At 46.4% G+C, this 21,983-nt stretch overlaps 1 protein-coding gene across 3 annotated transcripts in view; it reads left to right on the top strand.

Annotated features, from left to right (window-relative positions):
- The window catches only part of dachd (dachshund d), a 119,668-nt gene that overhangs the window by 19,476 nt on the left and 78,209 nt on the right, over positions 1–21,983 (top strand). For all 3 annotated transcript variants that reach the window (XM_068572754.1, XM_068572753.1, XM_068572752.1), the window contains exon 5: positions 3,184–3,743. In XM_068572754.1, coding sequence (XP_068428855.1) covers positions 3,184–3,743 — 560 coding nt within the window. The remainder of the gene's footprint in view (positions 1–3,183; positions 3,744–21,983) is intronic.

Here is a 21,983-nt window from a genome sequence, read left to right as displayed (position 1 = left end):
AAATATAATACATCGTGGGTATGATTCTTTGTTCCCGGCTCTGTACAGCAACTCGCTTCAATTAAAGTTATTTATCTCTCTTGTTTTTTAAGTTCATCAATTATATTGTGATACACTTAACGTCCATAAGAGGATGATGTATGATTGGTCTAATTATTTCTTATTCACCGTGCTTTCTAAAGCATATCAATTTTGTTAATACCATGTAATTAAAACACGTCAGCGCGCCACAAGTTGCCGGCTGTATTAATGACTATGAAAATTATTTTAATTAAATAGCCAATTATAGAAAAATCCTAACCATGAGAATTGACATTTAAATGAATTCAATTTAAATTGCTTTTCAACATTGTTTTATCAAAGCTTTATGGGGTGAATAAATTATGACATCAAACAATATACTGTGTCATTGATCATACACAAGTCTTGTCCCATATCCATACATTTTGAAACACTTTCCTGACGCCATTCATCACGCCGGGTGATTACATTTTGACACAGTCATTTGTTTACTGCAATCTGGTGCACATGTACTGTACTTCTGTGCACTTTGAGGAGAACTCTGTTCCCGGTTTGGGTCAGGAAACTTCCCTCAAGCTGCTGATTGAAGACAACTTACTCCCACTGTGCAGGAAGAGAATAGAGAAAAGTAATAAGTCGTCTAAGGGAGCTGTTGCCTTTCAAGATAGATTCCCACACATGTGTTCTTTGTACAATTAGTGGTGGTTTTTGTATGTGCGCTGCATTAGAACAACAACGTTCACAGACTGTATTTCTGTGTTTTCATAACCGGGGTCAGACACATGCAGCCCACCCAGTCTGTTGAAAGGGGCGTTTGTATCTCAAACATCACATATCCTGTGGTGCCTTTTAATACCTATTAGGCAATTCTGCCTCAATTTTATTTTTTTTTCTCCCTCTGCATAATGTTAATGAAAGTCATTTTTCAGACATTACAAGCCCAATGATTTGCAGTTAACCCATGCAAACAAGAGAAATAGTGGGCAAACTGTTGTGACATTCATTGTATATAATGAAATCTTAATATGGTGCATATTTAAGTGAAAGGTTAGCAACATAAAGGGCAAATGGATTGCCTGGCAATGAATTTTAAGCAGCTATTGATTTTTACACTACAAGCCACCTCTTTCCCTGAATGATAATTTTGAAAACGGCACACTGCTTATCTTAAAGCTGATCTGACACAACAGGACAACAGCAATACTGAATATTAAGGCCAATGCAGACTGTGATAAGCAGCAGCCTTCCTGGTGTGCACCGCACTCATTCCACTTAATAACACGTCATGGGGAGTATGAATGTACCAAGTTCAGCTTTTGAAAATATATCGAAGAGCAAATAGACAACTTTTGATTAAGAAGTAAAAGTAACTAAGTAACCCTTATTTTGAAATATAATGCAATCTAACAAGCGCTACCAAATTGACAGCTGTGCCATTTTTTATACATAGCTTTAATTTCTGCAAAACTCCAAACAAGCTTTCCTGCAAACCAAATCAGGATAAATGTTTTTCTGCTTTACATTGAAAAATTGTACGGGTCTCATATTGAACATATAAGTCCTATTTTTCTTAATACAGTGTGAACTAACGTGACGGGCACGAGAATAATCCTGCAAACGCAGTTCCCTGTTTTCACAGCGACAGATTGATCTGGTGAGCAAGGCATTGTAATTCATGACGTGCTCAGCGGTCGTGTATACATGCGTGAACTCTCTGTGACACGGACGTGACCTCCACCTCCACAATGCAAAGCAGTGCATGTCCTCCCTCTGCCTTCACCCTTCTCTCTGCTGCATCCGTCTCAGATTGAGAGAAAGTCTGAGGGTTCACGTTCCGGCCGGGTCGAGCGCTCGTCATGAAATAGTGCAACCCTTCAACAGGCTGGTGGGCCGTCCGGAGGTCGAGCGGCATGAGTGTAGATAAAGATGGCGTCGCAATACGGTGCGAGACAGACAAAAAGTGAACCGATGTTGTGGTCTGTGTATTTAAATTGTTGATTTTGTTGTTAACTTTGGAAAGGTTTTAGATTGTATTTACCTGTGTTATAACGCCGCTCATATTGTATAGGCTCTGTCAATATGAAGGTATTGGTTGTGCCTCTTTATCTACAGCTAATTTAAGTTCATTAGCAATTTTAACACTGTTGCCGTAATTAGTTTTGACGTGGTCCCATGTGTAATTTCTTACACAATAACACAATAGTTATTATGGCTGTTGAACTTGAATTGACCAGTAAGTGGGAATACACTACTGACACAGAAAAAAAACACCATTGCCTCATGGTGTGTCATGCTGTTACTTCACACGGAAAGCATAGAGGCTATGACTGTGTTCATACAATAATCATAAAAGGCTAATTAAAGTTTTTTTAAAGGTCCCTTTGTTACAGATGGTGTGTACTTTGAACAGTGACTCTCACTGACACACTAAGTCAGAAAGAAGCATCACATTATCAATGGCTAAACGTAGGTTTTCAAATTTAGTTGTGATTAAAAAAGGCTTTCAGACAATTGCACACGCGCGAGTGATGGCCGGTCACCGGGGTCACCGGGGTCACGGTGACCCAGCGGGTTCATGCCGTTGGACAGCAGGTGTAACCAACCTGTGCGTCGTGAGAACCAGCAGTAACTGAAGCTTCCACACGAGTTTGATCCCAGTAAAATGAAGAAGAAAAAAAAAAAAACAATAAACGAAAAGAAGAAAAAAAAAACATGTAAATGTGTGGAGATTTATTTCCCGGTACTACCGGATTCCGCTAAATGCGTTATAAACAATTGGAACGGACTGGAAACATGATGTCGGCTTAACGCGTTCTTCAAAGGCTTGCGCTGTCCCTTAGCTCCGCCCCATCTGTACCGTGTGACAACAACAACTCATCCACAGAGCGGAGCTGCACTTTTCAGCTCATTTTCCTCCTGTCATTCCTCCTCCTATCTTTGATCATTGTCCCGCCGCTCGGTCTCCCCCCTACCCCCGCTTCCCCCCCCCCAAAACGCCCTCACTCAGCACGCCTTTCGCGGCAGCTCTTTTCTACTTCCCAACTTATCCGAGGAGCTAAACTCTCGTGGATTCTTTCATTTAGTGGCGTCTCGGCAGGCTGTTTTTTTTTTTTTTTGTGCCTCCACTTTGAACTTCGGCTACTCTCTTCCCCCTCCTCGTAGGTGACCATGGCCGTGCCGGCTGCACTGATCCCACCAACTCCTCTGGTCGCGTTGCCTCCGATCTCGACTCCCTCCCTGACGACGTCCCCGCCGACCACCACTTCGTCGCCGTCCCCGTCCCTGGCCCCGCCGTCCGCGCAGCCCGGCCAGAACCTGTTCCGGTCGGAGCTCCTCGCCACCGGCAGCCCGGGCATCCCGAGCGCGGCTCTGCCTCCCGGCAAGCCCGTGTACTCGACCCCGTCGCCCGTCGAGAACATACCGCAGAACAACGAGTGCAAGATGGTCGAGTTGCGCGGCGCCAAAGTGGCCTCGTTCACCGTGGACGGCTGCGAGCTCATCTGCCTGCCGCAGGCTTTCGACCTGTTCCTGAAGCACCTGGTCGGCGGACTGCACACGGTCTACACCAAGCTGAAGCGGCTGGAGATCACGCCGGTGGTGTGCAATGTGGAGCAGGTCCGCATCCTCAGAGGGCTCGGCGCCATCCAGCCCGGGGTGAACCGCTGTAAACTCATCTCCAGAAAAGACTTCGAGACGCTGTACAACGACTGCACCAACGCGAGGTACGGCATTTTATGTATTTGTTTGTTCGGCGTGTGTGTGTGTTTGTGTGTGTGTGTGTGTTTGTGTGTGTGTGTGTGTGTGTGTGTGTGTGTGTGTGTGCCTGTGTGTGTGTGGTTTAAATGTCTTTACGGACATAGCGTGCGTAAAGGCGCGGAAGCGAGGAAGGGGGAGACATTTTTCGCATGAAAAAAAAAAGATGTTCTAGCGATGACATTAGGCTGGTAATGTCGTAGTTAAGAAATACAAATATGTCTACGTGAGCGTGGATTTTGGAAAAATAAATAAATCTAATAAATAAAAGTGTCTGTGCTCGGTCCCGTTGGACGGGAAGAGGCCAGAGAGCGCACCATCAGGGAAGAAAGTTGAGTGAAAGTTTTTTTTTTTTTTTTTAGAACACGTGCAGGGGCAAAGCTTGTGCCATGATGGATAGGCTGTCCACCGCAGGACAAGTGAATCGATAATGTAGGCTACCACGACGCCTGACTTGCAGCCACGTTGTTGAATACACTAGAAGAAGCCAGAGAGATCCTCTCAGGCACTGGAATCCCACTGATCCATGGGAACTTTTTTTTAAACAAGAAACATGTAGGGTTCAGTTTATTGATATGCCCTGGCCACGGGAACAGTGCAAATACACGTATATGTTTAAATTCCAGTGTGTGTGTGTGTATGTGTGTGTGAGTGTGTGTTAAACCTGGATTATCAGAAATATATGTCATTGGCGTATGAATTGTTTTCTCTGTACTGACAGCCAGTAAATGTATTTAATTTTAAAAAGATGTAACAGTACACTCACAAATCCTGTACAAGCGTATGCAGCCAGTTTTTCTTTTCTTTTTTTCTCACTGTAAATGCTGGGGATAATTGCCATACACACACACAAACACACACACACACACACACACGCATGCACACACAAACACACACACACACACACACACAACACACACACACATGCGAGAATGTGCCATAATCAAACAATCCTTGATTTGTTTCAAACAAGGACATTTTTACACAGTAAGCGAAAGGTGTGGAAATTAATGCTTTAACCCGTGTTGCCAAATCAAATATTGTGAGTTTTATATGTTTTAATATAGGGGTTGATTTAAAGTGAGGATCAATATTTGATTAAAAGCCTTTTTTTCACCGTCCTGTTGCTCCTGGCTTTGATGTATCGCTCAGTCTAGCAGGATGGTTCAGCCTGGTCAAATTTACCATCTTACCTGTCACTATGATTGATTCCATATTGATCCGCTACCCAGAAATGAGCTGGAAATGCAAATATGATGGAAAGACTCACTTCAGTAAGGGGTGGGGGGGGGGGGGGGGGGTAGCAATAAACACTTTAAGGCACTTTGGTTATCTCGGGCTATGAGCACACAGCCCTTTTCTGGGAAAAATAAAAATATGATATATATATATATATATATATATATATATATATATATATATATATATATATATGTATATATGTATATATGTATATAGTGTAAGCTTGAACTCAATTATATCTGTTACATGCATGCTTAGTATCCCAACTACATGTGGAAAAAACACTTAAACAGACACGCACAAACAGACCATTTAGAGCCATTAGGATCCATATGTATGATTAGTTGAATACATTTAGACCCTCCAAAGAACTGCTGTGTCTGCAAAGGAAGCCTGGTCAGAAGAGACAGGGGAAATTATCACAGTGACATATATATATATATATATATATATATATATATATATATATATATATATATATATATATATATATATATATATGATATCTTTTTTTTCTAAAGCTTTTCTCTCGTCTGTAGTTCATTTATTTCAATTGTTAGCAGCCTGCATTTTAATATTTTTTCTCTGCACGCTTGCATCACACAACGCTTGGAGCCTCTAAATATACGCTGCGACTCCGTATATTTCCTCGCTTGTTGTAATCGTCTCAACAGCTCACCTGTGCACTTTGGCGCTCATGCGTCATTTACATAAAGCATCAAGGGAGCAGAACCCCCTTCCTCCCCTCCTCCCTTCCCCTTCCTCAATCGAGAAAAACCACACCGTGTGCAGTGATCCTCTCCTCCAGCCTGGCAGGGTGGGGGGGCTTCAGGTGACAAAGTATGTGGTTGAACTCTCCGGGTTGTCAATGGGGGGATGGCCAGCGATGGGGTTAAAGGATAATGCAGTGCCTCGCGTCGCTTTAATGACGCTAAAGTGGTGGGCTATTACGGGCACATGGACAGGACCGTAATTGTCTCTGAAAGCAGCCAGGTACTCCCGGTGCTGGGCTGAAATCAATCACTCAGACCCGGCCCTGCCTGCCTGCCCCATTTGGAGAATTACATCACGGAGCGGCGAGGCATCCGCCGGATAAAAGGCTTCTGTTACTTAGAAAAGAGTTGATTTTATTTGCGGAGGTGGGGGGGGGGGGGGGGGTAGAGAAGGAGGGGAGGATGTGCCGCTTTACACCGTCTGTCGACGAAATTGCTGCCGACAAAAATGATCAGTCGAAGTAAACAGGACACGTGTTGCCCTGCAGGTGAGAACCCCCCCCATCCCTCTCTCTCTCTCTCTCTCTCTCTCTCTCTCTCTCTCTCTCTCTCTCTCTCTCTCTCTCTCCAGAGACGCTTTGCACCGACTTACTGTCAGTCTAGGAAAAACCAAAGCAAAACCCAAACAACTCCTCGAGTCCACCGGGTTAACCTGCTCGGGTTACACAACAACAGCCCCGCTGCCTGGGTCACTTCAGCTTTTCATCCGGCCCCCGATCAGCACAATGTCACCGCTCTTCTTCTACAGAGGCAGAGTGGTAACAATGGAGTGAATAATACCTCCTTTACAATAGCGCTTTACTATTTCACATGCTGTTTTTTTCTTGTCTCCCCCCCCACCCCACCCCGTCCCACGGCCTATTGTGTTAAGACAACACTCCTCTCATTTTGCACTCAGTGTGAATGTGAGCAGCATCACAGAGCACCGCTGCATCCCGCTGTTTTAGTTTTGATGTGGACACAAACAAGCTCCGACCAAATTGTTCCCCGCCATGCTTACTTTAGCAGAACTCTTTTTTTAAAGCACATTAAAAGGAAAGCGGAGTTTCACAAATGCAGTGGAGGATTTTGTATTTTTTGTGCATGTTTTATCTTGACCGATTAAACATTTTTTAAATTTTTTTTTGAACTTCCACAGTGAGTGTTTGAACTGTGTGTACTTTGCCTAATAAGCCTTGTGGTATTTTAGTAATTATTGGTCATCTTTAAGCATACTAGGAATACAGTCATTTCTGACCCCTTCATTTTTCCTAAGGACTCTCGTGCCAGATTATCAGTGTTGGCTCTTTGCTCCCAGACTGATCCAGGTTCAGTAATCTCCCCTACATTAAGACTCCGGCTCTCCAGGAGCCCTCCAGGAGCCCCTCTGTTCCAGCTACTTGTTTTCCTTTTCATTCTCCCCGTGGTGGGATGGAGAAAAAAAAAAAGGGTTCTTATTGCTGCGTGACACTTGAACTCTCTGAAAGGTTATTATAACACTGGGGTGGGTGGCGGGGCGGCACAGAGATATCGCATATCTCTCATTGGTCTGCTTTGCGGGGGCAGGCTACCCGATGCCGGGGCGCAGAAATGCAGCAGTTAATTGACAATCATTGTCTACCCCTTGAAGGTTAACCACACGCCCCAGACAATGTCCCACCACTGGGAAACGGGACGGCTTTTTCACTTACATGCCCTTCTTAAATAGATTTTCTTTCTCTCTCTCTCTCTCTCTCCCCGGCTCGTTTGAGTCGAGCAGATCTCCCTCTGAAATGCTGCGAGTGACAGGTCACAGTATCTCGGCTTCTCCTTTTAACAGACATGTATATATATATATATATTTACATTTATATATTTAATTGATACGGATATGACAGAGGGTTGCTACGAGATCTATCACCTCTCTTGTTCCCATTTCAAGAGTGTTTATGCCTAAACACACATATTTGCAAATGACGGTAATTGTTTTGTTTAGCGCTCAGTGTGAGCTGCCACCGAGGGTGCCAGCTTGTCTCTCTCCCTCCTCTCCGCCGCCGAGCTCTCTTATAATATATTTGTTTTCTACAAGGCACGGATGTGTTTACAGGTACTCAGGGGAGATTTCTGGATTCCATTCAAATCATTCCCAGTCAGAGTGGGTGCTAAGATACCCGTCACCCAGCAACCACATCCAAGAGGGAGCTCGGGCGATAATAACTTCAAAAACAGAGTGACAGATGCCTGATTAGAGAGAGAGAGAGGGAGAGAGAGAGAGAGAGGGGAGAGAGAGACGGAGAAGGGAATACAAAGCGGTTTAAAATCCAAATCTATTCAAGTACTTCCTTGAAAGTCAAATTGGCCCTCATATTGTGTGTTGTTTCTTTATTGAAGAGGGAAAAAAGCATTTTAAGTTCTCTCTTTTTTTTTGGGTTGCATTTTTAATCCTTCAGTGGGGCTCTGCTAAATTTGATTAGGTACAGTACATGTGCTCAAGTCAACTGTGCAGTTGGCAGATGGCAGCAAGGTGTTTTTCCTTTTGTAAACAAATAGTCTCCTTGAAAATCAGAATTGCTTTATTGACTTAACATCCATTCAGCTGGAACGAGTGCAAATTAAAACTTTTTTTTTTTTTCAACCAAAAATCCACAGACTATATCACAGTTAACGCAAGTATCATTAATTTCCTTCCTTTCTTTTGAAAGATTTATTTTTTTTATGTGTTTTTAAAGCTTACAATGAGGCTGAGCCAGGCCTCGTTAGAGAGGCTTTGTTTGACACTGTCTAATGTGGTTTTGTGGATTTAGAGGCTGTTTGCATGGCAAAGAGGACCGTGCTGTTAATTTGCCTGTTGGAAGCATTAGTTGCCCGGGCTCCCATATTATTTGCATGCCTTTACTGGATCGGCAGCAGCGGTTGAAGCACCAATTAATAACCCCCACCGAAATGAAATGCTGCAAAATCACACGGCGACATCAGGTCCGACCACGCTAATCAGAATATTAAAATGAACACTTTTCTTCTTCTTTTTTTTTTTTTTACTGCGCTCACCCACCATAAAGAGGCACTAGCTTTGATTTTTTTTCTCCCACAGACAACAGAGTTAAGCTGTTTAAAATCTATCTGTCAATATGACTGATCTCGCATATCAAACCAGATGCGTGGAATGCCGATTTCCACCTGGTAATTTTACACTCCACACTGATTGCCTGACAGGGCCGGCAATAGATTTTGGGTCACTCTGATTTCCGCTCTCCTCTCCTCCCACAGCCGCAGCCTCTCTCGCCCGTCCTCGCTCGCGGCCTCCCGCACATTACTGCACATTTAGGGAGCATGGCGGAAGTCAGTGGCGCTCGTAGCAGGATATTAAATGCTACTGACAGAAGTTAGAGGGAGCAGATGAGATTTTCTGATTGGGGAAGGAATGCGGGCCCTTGACTGGCTCTGTCTAATATGGTCACATAGAGAAATTGATTTTCCTCAGAAATTAATTAATTTTTCATATAGCCCAAAGCTGGAGTTTAAAAAAGAGTGCACACTTGCTGGTTTCCTATTTCCCCCTCTTTTTTAAAGAATTATTGCCTAATCATATTAATACTTTTGCCCCAAGGATGAAAAGATAATTGTACAAATGCATTTGGAAATATGTATCACTGAGTATTTATGATTAAATTATGCAAATAACTCCGCTCCCATCCTTCGTGGGCCCAGATTGTCTAATTAGGATTGATATGGCGAATAGATGTTGGGGAATCTGAATACAAGCATGTCCAAAGAGCAGAAAATTGAAAATGACAAGGCTGGAATCCTTAAAAAGTGTGTAGTTTTTTTCCTTCTTCTCCCCCCACTCTCTGTCTAATTCAGCGTGGCTGTATCAGGAGTTAATTTGCCCCGGCTTCATTTCTCGTCTGAGCTGACAGGAAAAGGAATCCATCAGGGAAGCAATCTCAGATGGGATTCCACAAATTTCCTTCACTTGTTTTTCTCTCCCCCCTCTTCATTTTCGCGGAGGCTATCAGGGATGAATCTTCTCCTGAGTAAACACGCAGATGTTATTCCTCCAGTGTTAATGTTTTCAGAGCTCTCTACTCAATACAAAGGGCTCCTCCTAATAATTGAAGTGTATTAAGAAAGGAATGTCATCCGACAAAAGAGCCCTTTGTACTTCTGGAATCTCGGTGGTGAAGTAATGCACATTATGATAGCACAACTTTTTTTCTTCTCCTTTTTTTTCTTGTTTCACTGAAAGTAAAGAAACACCCTCCGCAGATGCACCTTCCTTCTAAATTTGTCCAATATCATGCGATTCAAATAACATCTGGTGTCAAGATAAATAGGACAAAGTGAGCCATTATGTGTTTATCGCAGACCACTGCAGAGTAGGTGCGTGCGAAGACACAAATGTTGTGCACATTTCAAACTTTTGATACCCGAGTATAGTCGCTTCTCAAAATGTCTTGAACATATTATATATCTTCCGATCTAATAAACCTCCATACATGTACGTGTTCCCGCTAGTGCCAGAATGTCTCTACGCAGATGACACACAGATTTATATACCAATATCCCCAAGCGACTATGATCCCATACAAGCACTGAGTGTGTTTCGCAAATCAATGATTTTCAGGCTTGTTGAGACGATAGCCTCGGCAGGATTTAGAAAAAGGAGCCCCCGCTGTCAATATCTCCAGTAGCCTCGACCGCTGTCAGGCTGTGTGTCGATCAGACAGATGCAGCTGACGGAGAACTCACAAAGACCAGGAGCGGCCACACCGGCCCAGTCCTCAGATCCCTGTGCTGACTTCCTGTTTGGCCGAGAGTTGATCTTTATAAATACCACTGTTGGCTTATGAAGCACCGAATGGCGCGTGGGTGCCAAAACACACGTATGCTCTGCCGCTCTAGTTATGAACTATTTTTTTTTTATAATTGCCTTGTTGTTGAAAGGTGTTATACAAATAAAAGCCTCGCTTTTTAAAAAAAAAAAAAAGCTTCCATTTCAACTTGTAGTTGGACCTGCCCGAACACAGGCCGACACGCTGCACATTGACACGGGGTTCGAGGGCAGAGCCACGTGTAATCTTAACAGCGGCCGCGTCGCTCGCTGGGCTCGGCGGGTACATCACAGGGAAGGAATCAGGGAGGAAATGACATCGGCTTCCACTCTCTTCTTCCTCTGTTGTGAGCTTCAGATGAACGGCACAGCACGGGAACGGCTCCGGTGCCTCCAACAGTATCTATTAAAGGGCTGATTGTTATCTAATCTTTACCTGGCGCTAGCTGGAAAAGCCCCGAAGCTAATGACACTTGAGACTAGCAGCACATTCTATGGTGGTTCAAAGCATCTGCTTAGTCAATACCTTCTGATGGAGGGGGGGAAAAAACTAAGAAAACGGCCCCACAGCTATTTACGTGAAGTCTGAATTCACTTAGACACCAGAAACACTTTATGCAGTCAATTTGTTGCATCGGATTATAACTAACAATGTGCACAAAATGAGTTCCTGTTGGGCCAGCAGGCTGCACACTAAACTGCTCTCTCGCGTCTGCTTTTTGGAGCTTCACACTCTTGATGTTTAATTCAGGTTTCAGGGGTTTTTAAAAACGTCATTTTAGCTTAAATGAAAAGCTTAAATAAAGCTAAACCACCATGAGTAAACTGTTATAGAGGTAACAATGCTGATGTCAAAGTAAGTGATTCAAAATGATTTTTGTTTCTCCGCAGCGTGCCTTTTTCCCCCCACATATTTCACATATTTGTGGACAGTCGCCACACTGCCACGCTACAGCTTCAGAGTGTTCTCGTCATACATGTAAAGGTCATATCTAAATAAATGGTTCTCGCAACACAGCGTTGGACGCCGATCAGCAGATTGTTCCAGATCTGTCTCTCAAATCCCTTTAGCCTCGCCAAAGCTGCTCAATCAAAATCCAGTCATTAATCTTTAAGGTCGCTGTCAGCTGAACATTTCTTAAATTAGAAAATCAAGGAGAAAAAAGAAGCAAGAAGTCGTACCATCAAATAAGAATAATTAAAAAGAATAATAAGCATATATATATATATATATATATATATATATCTTTTTTTGTAATAACCCAATACAGTACTTTTAAAATCAGGTTAGAAATATAAAAGAATACACATGTTAAATGCATAAAAATAAATGCAGAAGGTGCTGTGCTGTGTGTATGTGTTATTCCTCCGGTAGCCGTGTCAACACTGCATCCGTCCAGCTGTCAGCAGTGGAAAGTGGACAGGCAGCTCATTGGCTGAACTGTAAAACGATCAGCTTTGCAATTTTGTCAGTTAGCCGTAGCGATGGCCGCGCCCAGGGCGGCTTCCTGACGGCGCGGCACACCTGTAGAGGTTATGAGCGCCGGGTATCAATATCACCAGGTCAACACATTTTCATCTAACACTGACATCTCTCTTTTGCCTCTCAGCCTCCCCCACCCATTCTGAAGCCCTAGTGAGAGTATTGGTGGGAGCCTTTATTGGTTGCAGCGCTTAGGTTTCTGTCCTCGTAGACTCAAATGTCACCGTCTCCCCGATGTTTCTTTTAAAATCGCCTGTGCCACCACTTGCTGTGGCGCCCCAGCTATTATTACCCTCCTCTTAAAGAGTGACAGTCGGGTCCTTTGGAGACGTGACACAAACCTCGGCTCGGATGGAGCTGTAGTGCTGTGTCGAGCCAAAGCTCCCGGGCCAATCAGATAACGCCGGGAACAGACCACTGTAAACCCGCGCACCTGGCATGAGGTTCAGCAGGAAAAAAAGTCTGGTCGGTTTCAAGGGGGCATGAGCGACGAGATGAAAGGAAAAGACGGGCTCGTGAACTTGTTGTTGTGGACGTGGAAGACACGGAACGGAAAAGCTACATTTGTGCGATGGGAATCACTTTAGCCGTGATCTCAAGTCGTCAAAACTCTGTCCAAGCGTGCTCTAACGCCTTGAAAGCAAAGCGCTGGAGCAGTTACTCTGTGTGTGTGTGTGTGTGTGTGTGTGTGTGTGTGTGTGTGTGTGTGTGTGTGTGTGTTCGTGTTCCCAGTAACTCCACAGCAATGCAGAAAATACAGTGAGACATGTTGGCTATGGAAATAAACACGGTTGTGATAATAATGCGGCCCTTGGCTGAAATGGTTTGTCCACATACATTAACCCCTGCCTAACTCCTCACATTAGCGGCGTGTGAGCGCCCGTGTGTGTGTGTGTGTGTGTGTGTGAGTTGCCCGGCGAGAGAGGGAGAGTGAGGGAGACAGACAGACAGAGAAAGAGAGAGAGAGAGAGAGAGAGAGAGAGAGACCCTCGCACAACTTCACATATGAGCGGCCTCGTGGGAAAAGGAGGATGAATTGAGTCAAGCTGACATAGCATGCCAATAAGCTTTGTCTCATTTCCAATGCCGTATTCATTTGTGCCACAGAGAGATTTATTGCATGATTGACAATTATGAGAGGGTGACCTAGTTCTTTGTGATGGAACAAAAATGGTTTTCATCAGTTGTCTTTGCTGTCTTCTGCATTGTGTGTGTGAGAGACGCTGCCTGGTGAAGAATAGGGATAGCCTCCGTGCAATGAGATACTTTCTCTCCCCCCTGTGCTCCCCAACCCCAACCAACTACTGAAACTCATGCATTTTTCTAGTAATGGCTTCATATATTTTGCATAGAATCACATCATCCACTATGTCTGTTCCACAGCAGAAAAAAAATGAATTTCCTACCCCATTAAGCAATGAGAGCTGTCCAAATGGATCACGTTAAAGTGACATTTTTACGAATGCTCTTCAATCTCTAACTTTGGTGTGGAAATAAAAAGAAAAGGGAAGTAATTTGGTCCGTCTGTGAATTATATATATATATATATATATATATATATATATATATATATATATATATATATATATATATATATATATATATATATATATTACTGGTTGTTCTGTTGTTGTTACCTGATATCACTCAAATTACAAATACACTCATCATTTTCCTGCTGTGGCTGTCAGTAAAAGGGCTTCATTTGTGCCTCACATTTCCTGATTCCTTTATCCCTTTATGGTTCATTCTACCTGTCTATTGGCTGTGTGTGTGTGTGTGTGTGTGTGTGTGTGTGTGTGTGTGTGTGCGCGCACGCCCAGTCAGGCTTAGATTACTACGACTGTGAGGAGGAAGTCTCCGCTCCTCCTGGGACTCCTGCTTGACTGGCCCCACAAATGATACAAGCCAGGGTTTAGTCGGGAGTTAATATCCTGCAAAATTGTCCCGCGCAGCCTCGGCAGAATGGCGGATGATTAAATGACACAAGCATATCAAAAACATTTTTCTCAGACTAGTGGCTGTTAAGTGTTGCGCCGGTGCAGCCCGTCTCCCAAGGTTACCATTAAAAAGAAAGGAATATTCAGCGGGTAGTGTGTGTCATTGAGCTGTGAACGCTGTGCGCGTGGGCGTGTGCACCTGTACGAGCGCGCACGCCTCAGATGTTTTGTGTCATGTGGCCTGTTTTGAGTGGTAATAATATCTCAATAGGATTTCAGGGTCTCATTGAGAGGTTTGCTGGAAGGTTGAGAGGACATATGCTAATTGTGCCTAAGAAGACTCTCAGAAACACATCCCACTAGAGTTCCTCGTACACTGGATCTCCCAGTGACAAAAAATAAAGAAGAAGAAGAGAAGGCTTGAGGCTCCAAAGCAATCCATTTTATCCTTTTCTCTTTTTTCCTTTTTTTTTCTTTCAAAAGGATGCACTGCTTTTGTTTTAACCTCCGCAGGAAAAGAAGGAGATGAAAGGCGGCGTAATAAATCCAAAAAGGTCTTTCTGTAGTTATCAAATGGCCTTTCACTCCTGACCTTTAAGACGCCACAGTAGCAACTGGAGACAATGCTAGAAATACAGATCGCGTTTCGGGGAGATCAAACACTTCTTTTGTGCAGTTCACTTGCGCGGGAGAAGAAAGAAGAACCTTTCCACAGCCCATCATTTGAACCAAAGCAGGGTGGGGGGGAAGAAAAATAAATAAAACAAAGAAGAATATTTGGAAAAGAATGAACTGCCTTGTCAGCGCCTGCACAGATCAAACACTTAGAAAAGTTGAAGTAATGCGGCGACGGATACATTTGGGTTCAGATACATTTCTTTATCTCTTCCTTTATGTGACATGCTCTTGCCACAGCAATGGGCTTTGTATACTTTGGGTTTTTAATGTGTGTGTGTGTGTGTGTGTGTGTGTGTGTGTGTGTGTACACATGCATGGACAGCATTGTTTGCGCTCCACATTTAAATGCGTGGCGTTAATAAATGTAGAAAGCGCTTCTCACGGCTGTGCTGTTTGCTTTTCATTGTTGCATTGTGGGATATCAGACTCATATCACATGGTTCGTGAGTAATTTTCTTTGATGAAGACGACGCTGCAGCTTGAGATGAAAGGAAGGTTGTAGCTGTAAGGGCCCCCCCTCCCCGAGTCCACCGCACTTCCTAGGAGCGACCCTCGGTTGGCTCCCGTACCCTGGGCCCTAAGTGACTCACTGTTTAGATTCAATGGTTGTGTGTGTGTGCGTGTGTGTGTGTCTGTCTGTCTGTGTGTGGGAGGTTCAGGATGGGGTTAGTCCAAATGACAGGCTGCTGCATTTTAATGACAGGTCTACAATACCCAGCAGGCTCGTTTTTTTCCTCTCCCCCCCTCCAATCAGACCACAGCGGCGGCTAATCGTGTTCTTAGATGTAGAACGTTATCAGGATGCGTCGTTGGCACCCGGCATTCCAGTCATTCCCGGCATTCCTCCGAGCGGCACTCTTGAGTGCAACGGTGCCTCTGGTCCCCGAAGGGCTCCCGTGGTAAGGGGCCCCTGGTCCCCCCCCCTCCTACCCGGCTGGGCCAGGCCCGCTGACAGTTCCTTGGCACCGCTTGTCTCAGCAGGAGGACATCAGTGGGGGCAGCGGAGAGGCCGTGTGGACGAGGGCCGTCCGGAGTTGGAGAAGATTAGGCTTCACCCGCGGGTCATTGTGTTCCCCCAGAGCGGGGCCCCGAGCCCGACGGGCCTTGGTTTTGTGGAAAAGGGAAAGGTCAGGTCCGACGACCAGGCTAAGCCTATTAAGCAACCCGCACAGCTTGGAAACCTGACTGTGCTTTCTCTTAACTACCGGGCAGGGGAGGAAAAAAGAAATCCTGCGTCGAACAGCTGAGGTCGGCCATATCCTGATGTGAACTGGAGACCACGGCTAATTGGAAATAACATAACTGTATACTCGCACGTAAGCGCTGCACTCGTGCAGCAATTTCAATATCGCCGTTTCATTTCCTTAAGTGCCTAATTGTTCCTGCAGAGCCCCCGAGTCGGCGCGCCGTACAGCGGGTTTGCTCTGACAGATCCCGCCAGCGCGGTGGGCAAATCCTCACATTTATATCCTCTCAGCACTAAACGCTCATGCACCGCATTCATAAGGTCGCCTGAGCCCCAACACACTCCCATAAGTCTCCTTTAGCTCGCAGTGATGGCTGATGTCAGGCACGTCGGCCGAATGAAAAGGAGGAAACACGGGCAGATAGCGCCTGATCCGTGATGGAGATGAGTCCACATCGAGAGTGGAGCCCGTGATTAATAATGGCGCATCTGGGTAAAAAGGATGTCATCCCCTGGACGTCTAATGAAAGCTCTCCAACGTATCTGGGAGAGGCGATATGTTGACAGTGGATGATGCAAATGAGGCTAAATGTGAGAGGAAACCTGAAATGAATCACCCCCGCTGTCTCCGCGGCGCTCGTGCGCGCGCTTGCGTGTGCTCGCGCACACGCACGCGTATATGTGCCCCGACTAGCAGCCAGCCGTTTACGCCGCACAAAGCTCGGTGTGACACTCTCCCTCCTTTGTCTCAAACTGCTAACTGTATTTAATTTCACATCTTATCGGGCCGGGCTTTGTCTGTCTGTGAGTCTCCGCACAGTGGAGGCGACCCCCGGAGATAAACTCTGTCAGGCTCTGGGGTGATTTATTAAATTCTGATTTCTGTGAAGGACTTTAATGTCGAGGGGGTGGCGAAGAGCGGGGAGGGTGTTGGCGGCGGCGGCGGGAGTGAGGTGGAGGGGAGGGCGGAGGAGGGAGGGGGGGGGGAGAAAATATGTCGCAGGTGTCTCTGCCAGCCCCGGGCACTGTTCTCTCTCCATTACCGGCATTGTTAGGTATAGAGAGGCAGGAGAAAAGAGAGAAGTAGGAATCTATGCCGAATTTCCTGTCTTTGTTGTGGCAGCGGGGGCTTGTCCTCCCGCCCCCTTCAAGGCCAGAGCAGCGGTATCACATCTCACTTGTTTGGACTGCAGATAGCGGCGGGGGAGTGCATAACGTAGGGGGGGGGGGGACCCGGCTCGGGTTTAACTGCTATGTTATAACTCTGAATGGCGCTCGAACCCTCCATCCAACTCCATGAGGTAAATCCCTTGACCTTATCGACCCCTGGCCCTCCATCCGATATGAATCAAGCCCGGTGTCAAGACGCGCGGTCGACACGTTTCGAGGAGTTCGGGCACCTTTTCGTGGGGTGAGCTCCACTGGGCCCGCTGACCTCCATTTCAATCGGCTGCCGTTAAGCACACTTCACCACTTCACGGGTCAATTGCGACCGCGCCGAAGCTCGGCTCGTTCATTTTGATGTAATTTTTTTCATCTCCAATGCATCAGCTCCGCCCCCCCCTCCCCCCCACACACACACCTCCACACCCTCAGACCTCACCCACCCCTTAGGGACAAAAAAAAAAGGAAAATCCTTTATATTTCTCTTTCATATCCCCTCGATCTAAATTGATGCTTTATCATACATGGATCTCAGAGGAGGAGATCAAATAGTGACTGTCAGTGGTGCGTGGTGGGCTGCGTTTAGTCCTCACATTATAAAATGTGCTTTAAAGCTCAATCACAAGGTGCTTTTCACATGACCCCGCTGCCCCCCCTCCCCCCTTCACTCTTTGAAAATTGTTGTGTTTTTCTGCGTTTTTTTTTAACAAGAGAACGGAGGCTGTAAAAGTGACGCGTTGCCTCCTCTGATATCTCTGAAGCAGCTTGATCAAAAGGGAAAATTGGTGACATTGCTTCTCGCTCCCCGCACCCCCTCCCCAACCCCGTCGTCCTCTCGTACGGCCTCGGTCTTCTCCAAAGTGATGAGCGGGCGATAAAGAGTCGTGGATTCCATATATTTATTTATCACTCGCGTTGGGGGAAGTTAATAGAAGACGGTGGTGTGCCGTGATGCGTGAAGGGCTGCGCGGGACGCAAGTTCTCGCCGGAAAGGCCCGGACGCGTACATCAAACGCGTGTGCGCGCAGATACACCCACGCGCTCTATATCAAATAGTTCCCTCCCGACACTTTTATTTTTCGAACCCGCGGCCGCATCCCGCCCTCAGGGTGGCTGTTCAATCCTAGAACCTAGAAGATGACTTTGCGAAGACGCCAACTCAATCCTACTTCGACAAAACTAAACAGTCAGAGCCCTCGCCCCCCCAATCCCTCCTCGTCCGAAAAAAAACAAGAAAAGCAGAAATAGCCAACGTGGGTTTAAACACACATTCTGTGCTGCAGAAGCAGCGTTGGGTTTGACCTAGTATGCAAACCCCCGGTTAGCAGGTTTGATTGAGCGGAGCCGGGGATCTTAGGGCCGGCTCCTCTGATACCTGCGTCTCCCTGTCTCCATTGTTCTCTGCAAGTCAGCATCTTTTGTCTTTGCCACTGATTTGTCTTTTGATCTGCTGCGAGTGATTTATCTGCATGGAATCGTTTTTTTTTTCTGGTTTTTTTTTTTTTCCTTCTCCTCTCTCTGTTCCCCCCTCAGGAAATTTGGAATGAGGCTGGCCTAACCTTGCCAGGGCCAAACAAAGCCTGAGAGCTGATCTCATGTATTTTGATGCTGTTTGTGAAAACGGAACACACGCACACACCACACACACACACACACGCGCGCACACACACAGCTCAGACTTTGAGAGGGCTGGAGGAAAAGAAAAAGAAAAGCACCCCGCCGGTGTCCGATGTTTTGTGTTTCTCTCCAACAGATGTAAGTACCTCCAGCGAAATTTCCATTTGGAAGTGACATGTTTTTCAAACTGGAAATTATTAAATGGTAGTAAGTGGATTTAAGTGGATACTTCTCATGCAGGCGACCAGGCCGCTGCACACAGAGCCCCTCCGGGGAGCCTAAGCCCTGCTCGCGGTGGCTGAGATCACCAGGTAGGACTAATGGAACGGGGGACCCTGATGTCTTCCGACCGCAACAGTTTTTTCCCCCCGGTTGCCTGGTTAAAAAACGCCAGAGGTTTTTCTTTTTTTGAGGGGGAAGGGGTGGGGGGGGGCAGTATTGAAGTTGACAACCCTGAGGGGATTGGAGCTGTTTGCCTGTGTGCGTTTTCTTTTCTTTTTTTTTTTCCATCCGCCCTCATGTGCAGCTGTTATAGCGTCCTCTCTCCTCCTACCAGCTGCCAAAGAGAGAGGGAGAGAAAGAGAGAGAGGGACATAGAAAGACAGAAAGGGAAAGAGAGCCTCAGTGAGACGGACGGGTAGGAAGTAGGTGCGCGCGTGAGGCGGGATGGAGGGGGGTGGGGGGGTAGTAAACACAACCACTCAACACCTGCTGCCCGGTGAGGAGTAAAGGTGTGTTTCAGGAAGGAGGGGGGGGGGGAGGCGACATGAGTACAAAAGCCGGAGATTGTGTTAATGTGGGAGTGAGGATTGTGGAAATGCAAAGATTAGAGGAGACACAGGTGGTCTGGGAGGGTGGGGGGGGGGGTTACATGCAGGTAGGCTACAGTATCCAAACCTTTGGTGTCGTAAGTGCTCCCTCATGCGCGCAATCTTCAGTTGTAATCTTGGAAAAATATAGATAGAAGTCTTTGTTCCCGAGGCGTCTTTCGCTCCAGATGTTTACGCACTTTGATCAATGTCGTTGTTTTTTGGGAGGGGGGGGGTTCTCGTTTTCTTTTTTTCGGGAGGGTTTGAGGCTCCATCTCGTGTCTGTCAGAGATCTCAGCAAGAGGAAACGTCATATTTATTGAAAATGTCTTTTTATGTTACCAAACGCGACACTAACCGAGACGTACATGGGGAAATTGTTTTCCGACGAACGCCGTGATGACGATTCGCACATCGCGATCAGATCGCCAGCGAAAATGTTTGCGTGCCCGACGGTGTTTGGACTCATGTCCGATGTGCGCACGTGCATTTAAATCGCACGAGGTAAGCAATCTTTTTAATCTGCTATTCTCTCTGTATCTGAGAAGTGCACAGTACACCCACCCACACACACACACCCACCCACACACACACACACACACACACACACACACACACACACACACACACACACACACACACCTCCCTCCTGTTCCGTTTGGGACCAAATTGTCAATTGGCTGACATTATCTAAACAAGAAATATTAAAACTAATTAAAGAAATGTCTCTGTAAAATCTTGATAAGGCTGAGGTTATTTTTTTATGCCACCCCCCCCTTCCTCTCTCTCTCTCTCTCTCTCTCTCTCTCTCTTTCTCTCTCTCTCTCTCTCTGTGAGGAGACTTGCCACAGGCTTGTCAGAGCAGAGGAAGTTATGAAACTCCTGCTGCCATATCATTTGCACGAGGAAGTTTCGAGCCCCGCTCCTCTGGCTCTGTTGACTGGGGTCCATAAAACAGCTTTATTAAAAATGACACCGTTCCACTCCGTATTTGCTCAGCGGCTGCTCATCTCGGTCAGGTCACATGTTGCCGCGTGGCGCGGTCCAACAATAGCCGAGAGTTTATGACAGATAGCAGCTGTCTGGGCCCCGGCGACCGTGTTGTGATAACATATTGCGCACTGTACATCTCCAAATCGGCTGCCTTCTCATCGAGATAATCTGCTTCTGGTTTCGTCTTCTTTTTTCTCTCCTCGACGGGGGGAGAAAAAAAACAAAAAAAACTGTCTCCACCACAATTCAGAAAGCAAAGTCGGCGCTGTTCCAATTTCCTGTGACCAACCGCACATGATAGTAAATCATGAAACCCGAGGTGACACGGCACCACCCCCGTCCCCCCGCCCGCCCCCACCGGCAGGACGGACAGACCGTGTGCAGTGGCAGGATTGATGCAACGGCGTTTCTTTGCATTGCTCAAGTCGACAAGTCGGGGTTGAGAGGACTTGAGTGGGGAAACAGCCGGGTGTTCCTCAAACCCAGAGCGCACGACTTGCATCCGGATTCAGAGGCCTTAAATCAGTCCGCCATTGAACATTGAGCAGGAGCGCTCGGGTGTGTGTGTGTGTGTGTGCGAGTGTGTGCATGCCCATTGATATATAACACAACGCCATGGAGGGAACACAAGCGAAGGGGAGGGGTGTGTGTGTGTGTGTGGAGGAGGGGGGGGCGCTCAGAATTATGTTGTGGCCGCCTCCTGTTTAGCTTTACCCGGAGCCCCAGGCGACTGGAAGGCATCAAGGACACCTGGGTGCGACTTTATTAAAGTATGAAATGAGAGGTCAGTGACGCGGCGGTCCCACACATGACATCCTGCTGCTGGCCCTTTCCCCCCCTCCTCTTCCCTCTCCTCCCTCCTCACACACACCGCTTCCTCCCCTCACCCTCAGGGCCGCGACGACTCCTCTATGAAAAGTCTGTTTCATGAATCCCCCCGAGGGACCCCTCGACTGCTCTTCCCGCCGCTGATACACATATAATTCCTGATAGGTCTGTTCGTCTATCGGGGCGTTTAATGAATGTGTGCGCGCGGCGCTCTCGGTGTATCGCAATGTTTGTCTGAAATTCATGACCGGGGCGAGGACGGACGGGATTCTTCAAAAAAGATGGCTTGTTTAGTTTGGTCCGCCACCCCCCTTCTCTCGCCCCACGTTTTGTGGTTGAAATGCGAATTTTAATTAGACATGGTTGTTACTCTGAGGGGCTCGTAGAAAAAGAAGAAAAAAAAAAAAGGAGGCTGTGTGCTTGCTACACGGAGTGTAATGTGTAACGTGCGTGCAGCGTTGCGCGTGCACGCTTTATCTGCTCACTTACTGTCACACCTTTTCCAACCTGTTTATCTTTCTTTATTAACGCTCCAGTATTTTGCAGGGAAACAATGTGGCGAATAGGGCTCAGGAAACCACCTCGAGAAGTGCGATAGACTGAGTTCTTCGGGCTCCGCTGTAAACCCACAGGCTGACAATGGGCTGGCCCGACTGCTGTTTGTATTGGCAGCCTATTTCCAGCCTAATAGCTGTACAGTATCATTG

This window comes from Clinocottus analis, unplaced genomic scaffold (genome assembly GCF_023055335.1).
Source record: "Clinocottus analis isolate CAN_PGR_092001 unplaced genomic scaffold, fCliAna1.0.p SCAF_12, whole genome shotgun sequence".
NCBI lineage: Eukaryota > Metazoa > Chordata > Actinopteri > Perciformes > Cottidae > Clinocottus > Clinocottus analis.
Note: the sequence above shows the minus strand (reverse complement) of the source record. Positions and strands in the feature narration are given on the sequence as shown.